This window comes from Mustela nigripes, chromosome 8, assembly GCF_022355385.1.
Source record: "Mustela nigripes isolate SB6536 chromosome 8, MUSNIG.SB6536, whole genome shotgun sequence".
Taxonomy (NCBI): Eukaryota; Metazoa; Chordata; class Mammalia; order Carnivora; family Mustelidae; genus Mustela; species Mustela nigripes.
The window spans coordinates 31,287,572-31,303,101 of NC_081564.1; the positions used below are offsets into that span (position 1 = coordinate 31,287,572).

General features: G+C 37.6%; 1 protein-coding gene across 4 annotated transcripts in view; it reads left to right on the forward strand.

Moving 5' to 3' along the window:
* Window positions 1–15,530, forward strand: part of SPIRE1 (spire type actin nucleation factor 1) — a 187,856-nt gene that overhangs the window by 107,806 nt on the left and 64,520 nt on the right. For all 4 annotated transcript variants that reach the window (XM_059409150.1, XM_059409151.1, XM_059409152.1 and 1 more), the window contains one exon: window positions 14,431–14,508. In XM_059409150.1, coding sequence (XP_059265133.1) covers window positions 14,431–14,508 — 78 coding nt within the window. The remainder of the gene's footprint in view (window positions 1–14,430; window positions 14,509–15,530) is intronic.

The window sequence follows — 15,530 nt, forward strand, 5'->3', positions numbered from 1 at the left end:
ACAGAACACTGTAGAAACTCGTCAATCAGAAAGAGAGCAAAAGAGAAGAGGAAAGGAACAAGCAGAACTATACAAACAACCAGAGAACTATGTAAAAATGGCAATCAATACATATATATCTGTAATTAAGTATAAAAGCCCTAAGTGCTCCAATCAAAAGACATAAGGTGGCAGAACAGATAAAAAATAAATAAAACCAAGATCCATCTATATGCTGCCTACAAGAGACTTACCTCAGACCTAAAGACATGTATAGACTGAAAGTGAAGGAATGGATAAACACTCACCATGCAAATGGAAGTGAAAAAAGCCAGGGTAGCAATACTTATATCAGATAAAATGGATTTTAAAACAAAGACCAAAATAAGACAAAGAAGGAATACACATGTAATGATAAAGGAAGCAATCCAACAAGAGTTTATAGTAATTGTAAAATCTACTTTCATTGTTTGCAGAAGACATGATACTATACATAGAAAACCCTAAACACTCCATCTAGAAACTACTAGAAGTAATAAACAAATTCAGTTAAGTAGCAAGATACAGAATACCCAGACATCAGTATTGTTTCTATACACTAATAATGAAGTAGCAGAAAGAGAAATTTAAAAAACATGTTACAATTACACCAAAAATAACAGAATACCAGGGAATAAACCTATATCCAAAGAGGTGAAAAATCTAAAACACTGATGAAAGAAACTAAAGATGCAAATAAATGGGAATATACTAAATGCTTATGGATTAGAAGAGTTAATATTGTTAAAATAGCCATATAACCCAAGGCAATCTACAAATTCAGTGAAATCCTATCAAAATACCTACAGTGTTCTTCACAAAACTAGAATAAATAATCCTAAAATTTGTATGGATCCACAAAAGACCCCGGCTAACAAAAAGCAATCCTGAGAAAGAACAAAGTCAGAAGTATCACAACCCCAGATTTCAAGATGTCCTACAAAGTTGTTGTAATTAAAACAGTTTGATAACTGGCACAAATATAGACACACAGATCAATGGAGTAGAATAGAGAGCCCAGAAATAAACTCATGACTATATGGTCAGTTAATCTATGACAAAGGAAGAAAATGTACACAATGGGGAAAAGACAGTCTTTTCAACAAATAGTGTAGGGAAAACTGGACAGCTACATGTAGAAGGATGAAACTGGACCACTTTCTAACACCATACACACACACACACACACACACACACACACACACACACACAGAGAAAACTCAAAAATGGATTAAAGACCTAAATGTGAGGAGCACCTAGGTGGCTCATTTAGTTAAGCATCTGATTCTTGGTTCTGGCTCGGGTCATGATCTTGGGGTCCTGGGATCAAGCCCTGTGTTGGGCTCTGTGCTGGGTAAGGGGTCTGCTTGTCCCTCTCATCCTCTCCCTTTACCCTTCTCCCCATACTCTCTTGCTCTCTAAAATAAATAAAATAAAAAGTGACCTAGGGGCGCCTGGGTGGCTCAGTGGGTCAAAGCCTCTGCCTTCGGCTCAGGTCATGATCCCGGGGTCCTAGATTTGAGCCCCGCATTGGGCTCTCTGCTAAGCAGGAGCCTGCTTCCCCCTCTCTCTCTGCTTGCCTCTCTGCCCACTTGTGATATCTCTCTCTCTCTCTCTCAATCTGTCAAATAAATAAATAAATAATCTTTAAAAAAAAAAAAGTGACCTAAATGTGAGACTCAAAACAGTAAGAATCTTAGAGTATACAGGCAGTAATTTCTCTGACATCAGCTATAGCCATATTTTCTAGATATGTTTCCTAAGTTAAAGGAAACAAAAGCAAAAATAAACTATTGGGACCACATCAAAATAAAAATTTTTTTGTACAGCAGACAAAGCCATCAGTAAAATAAAAAGGCAATCTAGTGAATGGGAGAACAGATTTGCAAATTATATATCAAATAAGGGGTTAAGATCCAAAATATGTAAGGAACTTCTACAATTCAACACCCAAAAAACCCAAATAATCCAATTAAAAAATAGCCTGAATAGACATTTTCCAAAGAAGGTATGGCCAAGAGACATGTTAAAGATAAGATGCTCAACATCACTCATCATCAGGGAAATATAAATCAAACCTGCAGTGAGATATCACCTCACACCTGTCAGAATGGCTAAAGTAAAAAAAAAAAAAAAGAAAAGAAATAGCAAGTGTTGGGAAGGATGTAGAGAAAATGGAACCCTTAGGCACTGTTGGCAGGAATGCAAACTGTTGCAGCTACTGTGGAAAACAGTATGGAAGTTCCTCAAAAAATTAAAAATAGAATTACCATATGATCTAGTAGTTCCACTACAGGGTATTTACCCAAAGAAAATGAAAACACTTATTTCAAAAAAATATATGCACTCCTATGTTTATTGTAGTGTTATTTACCATAGCCAAGGTATAGAATATTATGCAACCATATTAAAGGATGAGATCTTGCCATTTGCAACAGCATAGATGGACTTAGAAGGCATTATGCTAAGTGAAATGATTCACACTGAGAAATACATACTATATGATTCCTCTCATAAGTGGAATGTAAAAAAAAAAAAAACACAAATAAACAAAAAGCAAAATCAGACCTATAAATACAGAGAACAAACTGATGGTTGCCAGAGGGGAGGGAGGAAGGTGAGGGGTTGGGTAAAATGGGTATAGGTGTGTGAGAGATACAAGCTTACAGTTACAAAATGGATAAGGCACCAGAGTAAAAGGCACAGAATAAGAAATATAGTCAATGATATTTTAGATTTTATTTATTTATTTGACAGAGAGAGATCACAAGTAGGCAGAGAGACAGGCAGAGAGAGAGAGAGGAGGAAGCAGGCTTCCTGCTGAGCAGAGAGCCTGATGCGGGACTCGATCCCAGGACCCTGAGATCATGACCTGAGCCGAAGGCAGCGGCTTAACCCACTGAGCCACCCAGGCGCCCCGTCAATGATATTTTAATAATGATGTGAGGGCACATAGGGGAGCCACACTTGTGAGCATAGTGTAATATATAAACTTGTCAAATAACAAAATGGTGCATCTAACACTAGTACAGCATTGTGTGTCAAGTATACTCAAAAATAAAAACTTCTAGAAAAATTAAAATACAGGGGTACCTGGGTGGCTTAGTCAGTTAACTCTTGATTTTGGCTCAGGTCATGATCTCAGGGTGGTGAAATTGAGCCTCAATGGGTGTAGAACCTGCTTAAGATTCCCTCTCTCCCTCCATACTGCCTCCCAACTCAAAGCCTCTTTCTGTGTCTCTGTTTCTGTCTCTCTCCCAAAATAAAAAATTTTTAAAATGAGATCTAGTTCTTAAAAAAAAAAAAAAAAAGGTAAAAATAGTAGCAGTATGCCACTGTCTTGATTTTCTGAATGTTTAAGTGATCCTTAGACATTATTTTAAAACTTGTCATTCAAATTCTTCTGAATGGTTAAATTTTACCCTAAATTTAATAAAAATCCTGTGATGAAAGGATGATCTTTAGATGCTTAGATTGAAGCCAGTTTAATATTTGACTAGATACCAGAATTACAGGGTAAGGAAATGAATTGGAAATAAGCATGATTCATTATAAATCTTCACAACATTATATGAGTGTTTTTATACTACATAATCAACAACTACTACTGTGACCCTTCATTAAGTGTCCTATTATTATTAGTCCTATATAAGAAATCAAAATTTCATGATGAAATCTTTGAGCTCAGTTTATCTTAGGTAAGATTATTACCAAATATTTTACCTAAAATGGAATATTATGTACACACATGCATGCAAATGCACATACACACATATCTATAAAGTTTCTTGTTGCTGGGGGGAAAACAATGTTTTTGGAATTGACTACTGTTGTCAAATATTTCTTATCTTTTTGAAAAAATCAAATAACCATATTTTATTACCTGAAACTGGTTGGAAAAAAGAAAAAAAAAATATTTCCCACCTACCATCTCTTAGAAGCCAATAATCAGATCCACCTGTGTCATACCATTGCCAGTGACCTCATTCAGTTACATTTAGGCAGGTGCATGTGACATGACTTCCGAATTTATTCTGCTTGACTACACTCACAAAGATAAAGCCACAAGACCTCTGTCTCATTCACATATTGAAGTCTATTTTAATCTGCTTTCTCATATTCTCTCCCTTTTATTCTCTTCATGCCTGCTCACAACACCTCCAATAATAAAACTGGAGCATTTAAGTTAGCTGGAAATTCCTCCCTACAGCTAAAATGGATTTATGTTTTTCCAAGTGGTGAACATACCCTGTTTTGAAAGAAAGGACTACCACCAGATGTCTGTCTGTAAGGTTGCCATTTGTTCATTTTAATGAGATCATCCATTATTAACTTTTCAGGGCCCGTGTCAATGTCTGTCTCTTTTTGACTGATTTATTATTTTGTGAATGTTAGTAAGTGTGCAAAGCACTTACCTTATCAGAAGTAATTAAATTACCCTCTCTCCCCTGGGTGTCTATGCTGTTATCACTTCTCCCTTCTTAAAATATTGCAAAAGAATCTTTACTTGTCCTGTAAATTCTTCAATTTAATTTACTTTATTTTAACAAAAAAAATTTACAAGGTTGAAACACTCCAGGAGTACTGTTTCTTCAAAAATAGTAAATTATACCCTTCTGCTTCCGCCTCCTGGCCACACAGTCCCTGTTCCATAGACAACATATACTGTTATTTCTTCTTCGTCCTTTCGGAGATATTTTATCCATAACTAACAAAAATATAATATTTTTTCTTCCTTCTTTATGCTGTTCTGAACTTTCCTTTTTCAATTAATAATATATCATGGAGATCATTTCATATCTGTACATAGTGTTTATATCTTTTATGTCTTCATAATATTCTGTTGTGTGGATATACTCTGATTGATTTAATCAGCCCTTCATTGACAATTACTAGATTACTTCCAGTTTTTTGCTATTACAAATAATGCTGCAATGGAAAGTTCTAAACCTGTTTTTCATAATCTTATATGTGGGAAAATTAGAATTGCTGGTTCCAAGGAAGTATGCATTTATAATTTTCATAAAGTATGAAATTGTCTTCAGTAGTGTTTTACCAATTCACACTTTCCTTAGCATTGTGTAAGATTTTCTGTTTTCTGACACGATGTGTTTTCTAAATGATAGGTGAAAATTTGTATTCCATAGTTTTAGTTTACATTCTCCTTATTATGAGTGAACGAGATTAGGTACCTTTTTATCTGCTTAGCAGGCATTTGTATTTATCAGTTACCTAATTCATATCCTTTGCTCCTTTTTCTAATGGAGTATTGGTCTTCACTTGTTGATTTGTATTTTTTTAAAGACTTTATATATTTATTTGAAAGAGAGAGTGCTCACCACAGCACAAGTGGGGGAAGGGGCAGAAGGCAAGGGAGAAGCAGACTCACCACTTAGCATGGAGCCCTACAAAGATGGGAGGCTGGATTTCGAGATCCTAGGATCATGACCTGAGCCAAATATGAGACCTGAGAATATGAGAAAGTTAAGTAACTGACTGAGCCCCCCCCCACATCCCTTTATTTATATTTCTTAAGAAAATAGCTTTTTGTGATATAATTTGCAGATATTGTCTGTGATTTTTAATGATCATTTTATGATTATCCCTGCATTTCTTTAGGTGTGAAGATTTAATGAGTATAAAAACTGAAAGGGTGATTATTTTTTTAATATTTTTTTATTTTTTTATAAACATATAATGTATTATTAGTCCCAGGGGGACAGGTCTGTGAATCACCAGGTTTACACACTTCACAGCACTCACCATAGCACATACCCTCCCCAGTGTCCATAACCCCAGCACCCTCTCCCTACCTGCCTACCCCGGCAACCCTCAGTTTGTTTTGTGAGATTAAGAGTCTCTTATGGTGTGTCTCCCTCCTGATCCCAGCTTGTTTCATTTATTCTTTTCCTACCCCCCAAACCCCCCATGTTGCATCTCCACTTCTTCATATCAGGGAGATCATATGATAGTTGTCTTTCTCCCACTGACTTATTTCACTAAGCATAATACCCTCTAGTTCCATCCACATCATTGCAAATGGCAAGATTTCATTTCTTTTGATGGCTGCATAGTATTCCGATGTGTGTGTGTGTGTGTGTGTGTGTCTATACACACATCTTCTTTATCCATTTATCTGTTGAGGGACATCTTGTTTCTTTCCATAGTTTGGCTATTGTGGACATTGCTGCTATAAACATTCGGGCGCACGTGCCCCTTCGGATCACTGTGTTTGTATCTTTAGGGTAAATACCCAGTAGTGCAATTGTTGGGTCATAGGGTAGATCTATTTTCAACTTTTTTTTTTTTAAGATTTTATTTATTTTATTTGATAGAGAGAGAGATCACAAGTAGACAGAGAGGCAGGCAGAGACGGTGGGGGGGAAGCAGGCTCCCCGCTGAGCAGAGAGCCCAATGCGGGGCTTGATCCCAGGACACTGAGATCGTGACCTGATCCGAAGGCAGCGGCTTAATCCACTGAGCCACCCAGGCGCCCCTATTTTCAACTTTTTGAGGAAACTCCATGCTATTTTCCAGAGTGGTTGCACTGAAAGGGTGATTATATAGAGAGATACTGTGAGTCCAGCTACTTGGGGTGTATGGTCATTAAATCCTCAGCCTATGTGTGTACATGTGTAGATGCATGTGTGTGTCTGTGTGTGTGTTAACAAAAATATTGGAATATAAGAATGATACTCTTTTCATAGAACCTAGAAATAATTTCCTACATTTTGATGACTGTATAGTTTTTCTAATTTCTTCAGAATTTCAGTTTTACAGAAATGATCAACTTACAGTTTAGTATCTTAACATTTTACATTATTTAATTAAGTAAAATGCTGACGTTCTCTACTTTTGTGGTAGTTATCTTCTCCCTATCATACCCCTCAGGTAGAAGAGTGTGTTAAATCCTTAAGAAAGTGCCATAAAACTTGATGAAATTAGGGTGCCTGAGTGACTCAGTCATTAAGCATCTGCCTTCATCTCAGGTCCTGATTCCAGAGTCCTGGGATCCAGCCCAACATCAGGCTCCCTGCTCTGTGGGAAGCCTGCTTCTGCCTCTCCCACTCCCCCTACTTGTGTTCCTGCTTTCGCTATCTCTCTCGTCAAATAAATAAATAAAATATTTTTTTAAAAACTTGATGAAAATATAAATCATATCTTTAGTAATTACCCATTAACTCTTTAATATACATAGGAGGCTTTCAGTTATTAGAAGAACTGCTATAGTTCCCTGGAAGTTTTTTTATAACCTAATTTTCAAAATATTACTTTTGGGCTGGCAAATAGATAAAATCCCTTTTCTTGCTTTTCTCTGTGGTAAAAATATCTCAGAAAGGACGTCATGGCTCTTAATCTTTGTGGTTGGTATACATGTTCTATTTATTATAAGCAACATTTGTATTAGTGATTTTGTCACTTGGGAAATGAATTTAATAGTAATTTCTTTGAAAGCATATTAGTGTATATTGAGTAAAAAAAGGTTTAAGGAATTACTAAAACATATTCCTTTTTACACTTTTAGAAGTTTCTAACTAAAAACATGTACTAAGTACATAGAGGAATATCAATAAATGATAAATAGTTTTTAGTGGTTAACAGTATGAAGGAAAATGGTCATCATGGGAATGTTGTTATTAACATATTTATAAATATATATATATATATTTTTTTAAGATTTTATTTACTTGACAGCAAGCAGGCACAAGCAGGGCGAATGGCAGGCAGAGGGAGAGGGAGAAGCAGGCTCCCCATTGAGCAGGAAACCTAATGTGGAACTTGATCCCAGCACCCTCTGGTGCTGGGACTCTGGGATCCCAGGACTCTGGGATCATGACCTGAGCTGAGGGCAGATGCTTAACTGACTGAGCTACCCACACACCTCCATGACTATATTTATAAGAGTGGGCATTTATATGTGAGCTGATGTTGAATCTACACAATTGAATTAAAATTATTCTTTGAGCATTTGATATGCTTGTGACTCAGAGAGTAGATTTTATTTGTTTATTTTTTAAGATGCCAGAAACAGAAAGTGTTGGCATGGAGCACTTCTAATTGCTAGTTTGAGAATGGTTATGTCAGATATGCAGAGAGTTAATTGCCATGTGGGTGCTCACTTAGAACTTTCTCACCATATTCCAAGCACAAGTCGGCATCTGTTATTACATTTGTACATGCAAATTAATTTATTCAGAAACTAGAATATAATTGACAGAAGCTTGCCACTAAAACTAGAAAAGTATGTAATTTACTTTCATATTACTCATTTATTTTTTCTGCTAACTAGAAAACCTGAGATTTCTAGTTGCACATCTGTTCAGGCTTATTCAACTATAATATTCACAGATTCTCAACTATTTTATTTGATTTATTTGTGAGTCAAGATTTTGATTTTGTGAAGCAACTAGGGAAAGGTCTCATTTAGTAAAAGAATAAAATGTTTTTGTGGTGGAGTAAAAGTATTCTCATTCAGATCCTCACAGATATTTATTGGCTTATAATGACAAATACTTACTAAATGCTAAACATGAGCCAGGCTACATTCAATATTTCTTCCATATTATTTCATGCAATATTAACAGAGTCCAAAAAGTGGTTATTAGTATCTGCATTTTACAGATGGGAAAACAAGCCGAAGATTAGAGAAGTTAAATGACTTGCATAAAGTCACACAGCTGGGAAGCTGTCAGCACTAGTTTTTGCTACTTTTATTCAGAAAACAAGAAACTCTTGGACTATTCATTTAAACTATCTTTAGTATTATACAGAGTGGATAGTTTTTCTTAGTAGCAGCGAGTTAGGGATTTTATCACAGCCCAGAGGCAAAGTGGAGATGCATAAATGTGTGGCAGTGAGACCATCTGGATTACATTTAGTCAGGCTTTTGTTGGTGAACAGTAAAATTAAGGTTGGTTGGGAAAGGACCCATGTGTTTCTCATATTATTTGACCAGAGTACTCCTAAGATACAGAAGCATGAACTCATATTTCTGGATAAGGAGACATATTAAATCATAACTCTTTCAGTTGCAAGTAACAGAAATCCACTCAAATTAGCAATCATAGAATGGCTGGAAAATTTACTGACTCACATAAATGGTAAGTCTAAGGGTATACACAGCTGGATCCAGTGTCTCAAAACCTGTAATCAGGGCTGCCTTTCTCCCTCTCACTCCTCAGGATGGGCTTTTACTAAAAGGCACATAAGATGACAGTCTGTAGCTTAAACCTCACATTCTCTAAGTTCAATAACTCCAGCAGAAAGTCGTTTCTCATAATTGGAGCAAAGGTATTTTAGAGGAAAATTCAGTCATGTACTTGTTCAAGAACCAGTCACTGTGGTCAGGAAAATGGGCCCCACTGGCTGGTGGAGGCTGTGTGGTCACCCTTCTGAGTAGGCGATGAGGTGTGCCAGGCATGGGGTTAGCCCTAATCAGACCGTAGGGTTGTCTTCCCCAGTGGAAAGCAGGAAGAGGGAAAAGGTTTCTAGACAAAACAACAGATGCCTACTGAGGGATATATTGTTCAGTGCAAGTCAAAAGGTCTTTGAAGCCATGCCTTTTACCTTTAAAATCCATGTAAATTTTGTTCCATGTCTGCATCTGTTATAATATTTTAAAAGCATTCCTTGTGTGGATTGAGTTCCTGCAGGAAATGGATTCTGAGGGGTAAAATATGAATTCAGGAGGTCTTACTGGGAATTGCTTTGGGGAACACCTGTAAGGGAGGAAAAGCTGAACTATGGTGCCGGAACAGCAGGCCTCAGCCAATCCCACACAGAGCTCAGAAGTTGCGATGGCCCTTCAGGGTTGTCCCAAGGGAGGCAAGGGGGCCTGACCTGTGTACTTCCACACAGACTGATGATTGGGTATGGGCTACCCCAGGGACGGGCACACCCGTGGCAAAGCAGCTCCTTGCTCCAGGCGCTGAACACAGCTCCTGGAGCAGGATTAGGTTATGACCCCTTGGCAGACAATACCTCCAGCAGCCAGTGAAAGAGAGAACTTCATACCTCAGGGGGGTGCAGGGTGTGGACCTGGGCAACTGACCACAGCATCCATTACATTACCTTTGAGTAAAATTCACTCCAGGAAATGTCATATTTATATGTCGTTGTAAATGCTCCCTGGCATATTGCTGTACTGTTGGACCAGAGGTCCCCCAGAAATATGAGCACTTCAGTTTGCTGGCCACAGCAGAGACACTGGGAACCCACCGAGAGGGAGTGAAAAGATAAACCAAATGAGGAAGAAACTGGAGCAGAAATAACAGTTGAGAGACCTACTGTAATCAACTTTAATAGTAGCCATAGGAATCAAGAAAAAAAGAAATATTTTCATCTTGCCAAAGACCACCCATCTTCTACTGTACCCATACTGTTTGTCTTGCTTTCTGTTGTTTGGGTCCTAGAAGAGCTAGAGACCATTGGAAATTAAAATTAACATTTAAAGTATTATTTGTCTTTGGGGTACATGTGTGTAATTCATCAGTCTTAAACAATTCACAGCACTCACCATAGCACATACCCTCCCCAATGTCCATCACCCAGCCACTCCATCCCACTAACCCCCCTCCACTCCAGCAACCCTCAGTTTATTTCCTGAGATTAAGAGTCTCTAATAGTTTATCTCCCCCTCTGGTTTTGTCTTGTTTCATTTTTCCCCTCCCTTCCCCTATGATCCTGTGTCTTGTTTCTCTGACTTACTTCACTTAGCATAATACCCTCTAGTTCCATTCATGTCATTGCAAGTGGCAAGATTTCGGGGCTTTTGATGGCTGCATTGTATTCCTGTGTGTGTGTGTGTACACACACCACATCTTCTTTATCTATTCATCTGTTGATGGACATCAAGGCTCTTTCCATAGTTTGGCTATTGTGGACATTGCTGCTATAAACACTGAGGTGCACGTGCCCCTTCAGATCACTGCATTTGTATCTTTGGGTAAATACCCAGTAGTGCAATTGCTGGGTCGTAGGGTAGCTCTATTTTCAACTTTCTGAGGAATCTTCATACTAGATGCCCAGAGGAAATTCACCTCCTTAAATCTCTTTTCTTTTGCTATTTTAATTATAAAAAGCTAGAAAGAACACACGTCTAGTCTAAAGAATAATATATACCTTAAGTCATTAATTGTTTTGGGGATAGAGCCTGGATTAGAGTCCTCAGAGGAACAAATTAAATGTATGTGTGCCTCTTCTTTTGGTTTCCTTTCTGCTTAGCTCTGATTTCAACATATGAATACTTGATGAAGAGTGTGGGCTTGGGTCGAAAACCATGGCTTTAAATCATCAGAGATTTTTTTAATGACCACTAATAATCCCTAGCAAAAAATTAGGTATTTTGATTATCAGAAATACTGTGCATACCAGAACATCTGGTATGTCTTTAGACAAAAAAAAGAAACAACAAAAATTCCTAACTTAGTAATAATGATTATTATTCAGATTTTGACATAATATTTTACCAGATATTAAGTGCCCATGATCTGCAAAGCCCAGTTACAGTTCGTAAACTCTGTTCTTTTATAATATCAATTCATAAATACCAATTTTTGCAAAAGTAAAGTACAGCTTTATCTAGCTGTTTTCTAAGACTTTTCTAAACCATTGGGGGTCAGCATCAGGACACTTAAGTTCCCAACAGGACCATTCATCTGGTGTCTCTTTCACACTTACTACCTCATGTGTGAGACCCTGATGCCACTTCTCCCTGCTTCACTCTGCTCCATCCCACCTGCAGAGAGACTGTAGCCATGTCATTTAGCCTCACTTGTGAGTCCAACCCCAAGCAAGGGTTATGCTTGGGGCTAAATGTTGACTGCTTGAAGCCTTAGCACTTGTTAGCTGTCATTATTATTTCCCCACACCCTGCTGTAGCCAAGAGCTGCAGCCAGGACCACTGGAAAAGAGCAAGGCTCTGGAATGGGGCTGGGGCTGTACAGAGAATTTAGTGGTACATTTTTGGAGCTAATTTCTCCAGAGGCTGTAAATGCAAGGTCCTAATAATATTTTAAATACAACAACATCGTGATATAGATGGTAATACCTTCCTCTTAACAGTGGGGAAACACAGACCCAAAGATGGTAGGTAATGTAGCATGACTCAGGAGTGCCAAGTATCTCATTACATAATCTCAAGCAAGAACCCTGGCTTTGTTTTTAAATACAGTTTCCCCTGTTGTCCAAAAGTTCACATGATGCCTCTTCACTTTTATAGAAAACCTACATTATGAAAGACCTACATTAGGACGATAATGGTTTTTTCCTTAAAAGCAAAATGTCTTTGGATTTCTTTCAGCTAGCCAACACAATGTAGGTGCTAGTGTAGGTCTTCAGTTGAAATGAAGTGGCTTACATGAACTTTCAGAAATCAGAAGATACCTATAATCATGGAAACACATTCTGAAACACGTAAAAATGTTCCTCCCCTGACTAATTTCTTTTGTAGCAAGAGAAGAAATAATGCATTATTTATACCACATTTTCTTCAAATGTTCAGAGTAATTTTATTCTTTGTATATTAATACTCCTATACATTATTAAGTACAAAAAAAGAGCAGGCGGTATTATTCTCATTTTGCGGAAGATCAAGCAGATGTTGAAAAGCCAAGAATAAATGGTTTAGAAATGTTTTCTATGAAGTATTCATTATTTTCATATTAATTAAAGTAGGTTTCATACAATACATTTAAACTTAGTCCACATGCATTCAGGAAAATAAGCTCAACAAAAAAATATACTAGAGTTGATTTATTGTGAGTAGGAATTAGGTATAACACAAACTGGTAATCAATAGGTGAATAGACATTTTACTTATCAAGATTTTCTTAAAATTGCAAATGTTGGATTAATGCAGTTTCATAAGGTATAACATTGTGTGTCAACTATACTCAAAAAAATTAAAAATTAAGCAAAAAGGGTCCAAACTTGCAGTTATAAGATGAATAATTTCTGGATATTTAATGTACAGCATGTTGACTTTAGTTAAAAATATTGTCTTACATGCTGGAAAGTTGGTGAGAGTAGATCTGAAAAGTTCTCCCCATATACACAAAAAGGTAATTATTTGATGTGATGGAGATGGTAATTAACCTTATTGCACTAATAATTTTTGCAATATATATATGTATCAAGTAATAAAAAGCATCTTATATATTGAAATTTATTCATGAAATTATTTTACAAATATATATGGAGCATAAAAAGTGCTTACATCAGCCACTGAGAATAGACTTTTGTTTCATGAAACCTAGGGGGAAGGCACAAACATATGTAAAATAGCAGTGTAATAAGGGCTAAAGAGGAAGGTGTACAGTGCTATATGCCATTGTACAATAGGAAGATTTGGCTTAGTTGAGGGGGAAGGAAGGGCTTTCCTGAAGAATTGGTGATTCTGTTGACCCTAATACCTGAAGAAAGAGCAGAAACTTTCATTACTTAGGAAATGAAAGAGACCAGGCATGGGGGTGAGGGGTGAGGAGAGGAGAGCATCCAGGGCAAGACCACATCAGAAATGAGGCAAAGGATGGCCACGGTCGGCAAACCGTGGAAAGAGCCAAGATGCCCTTCAACGGATGAGGATGAATGGATAAGGAAGATGTGGTCCATGTACACTATGGAGTATTATGCCTCCATCAGAAAGGATGAATACCCAACTTTTGTAGCAACATGGACAGGACTGGAAGAGATTATGCTGAGTGAAATAAGTCAAGCAGAGAGAGTCAATGATCATATGGCTTCACTTATTTGTGGAGCGTAACAAATAACATGAAGGACATAGGGAGATGGAGAGGAGAAAGGAGTTGAGGAAATTGGAAGAGGAGATGAACCATGAGACACTATGGACTCTGAAAGACAATCTGAGAGTTTTGAAGGGGCAGGGGGTGGGAGGTTGGGGGAGCCAGGTGGTGGGTATTATGGAGGGCACATATTGCATGGAGCACTGGGTGTGGTGCATAAACAATGAATTCTGTTACGCTGAAAAGAAATTAATAAAAAAGAATAGAAATGAGGCAAAAATTAGGTAACATTTAAATTAAGGGATCTTCAGGGGAGATAAAAAGAAGAGGGCTTAGGTTATATGGAGGGAGTGATATCTTTGAGATTTAATGGTGGGTTGAATATGGAGGTTGAGGGAGAGGGCTGTGTCATTACCATTTAGGGGTGCAAGTTAATGTGGTGACAAAGTTAGCTACAAGGCCTAGAAGGAAATTTGAATGAATAATCTCAGTTCATCCCTCTGTAATATTGTATTTATTCCAGTCTACTATTGACTGAAATCTACAGAGAAGTAGATTCTATACTATCTGCTTTAATATACTTTGTTTGACGGTATCTGTTAGAAATTTTAATTTGGGAAGCTAGCTTAATGAAATTTTTACCCCCAAATGTTTTTATTTTAATTGGTAGAATCTTAAGAAGATTCAAGAAATGGAAAAAAGTGATGAATCCAGCACAGACCTAGAAGAGCTGAAAAACGCTGACTGGGTAAGTATTCGGATATTCTCTGTTCTGCTTAGTGTTGAAGACATAGTGTAATGTGTTTTGAGGGGTTTTGTTTTGTTTTTTAAAGACTTACTTATTTATTTTGGAGAGGGAGAGTGCACGAGTGGTGGGGAGGGGCAGAGGGACAGAGTAGGAAAGCAGACTCCCCGCTCAGCAGGAAGCCCAACACTGGGCTCGGTCTCAGGACCCTGGGATCCTGACCTGAGCCGAAACAAAGAGCTGGACACTTAACCAACTCAGCCACCCAGGCACCCCATAGAGTAATGTTTTTTAAAGTGCTTGTTATTGGGGTGCCTAGGTGGCTCAGTCACTTGAGCGTCTGCCTTCAGCTTGGGTCCTGGGATCAACCCCCACTTCTGGCTCCCTGCTCACTGGGGAGCCTGCTTCTCCCTCTGCCAGTCGCCCTGCTCGTTCTCCCTCTCTCACTCTCAAATAAATAAAATTTTTAAAAAATAAAATAAAATGCTTGTTATTAAGGGCTGTAATATGAATTGATACTGTATGAATTTGGATATCTAGTCTTATGTTTGAGGAACTGTCTATCCCCCATTTTACAAAACTAATTGGTTTTATTAAAGCAGCCCCAATGTCTTCTAAGAACTTAGGTGTTTGAAAATGTTGACCTTTCTAATATTATTAACACTTAAGCGTACTCTTATAAGTTAGAGTTTAAGCTCTGTTTCAGAATAAGATGTGAAACTATAGGGTAGTACATTCATTTATCTGATGAATAGTTACTGGCTCTCTGCCCTCATAAAGCAGAAGACAGACCTTCAGAACAGATGATTGCAGTATATTTATGTGGCACACTTTGAATAGCTGCTTGATTCTAGATCCTAGTGAAACCAAGACTCCCTGCCCTCATATATCACTTAGAGTTGGGTGGGCACGACAGCACTGAGGACGAGAGAGTCAGTGTCATGAAATTAGACTGAGGTATGTTCAGTGGGAAGCCACAGTTCAGGATTCTGACTTTTCAGGTTAAGGATAAACAGTGGTTTAAT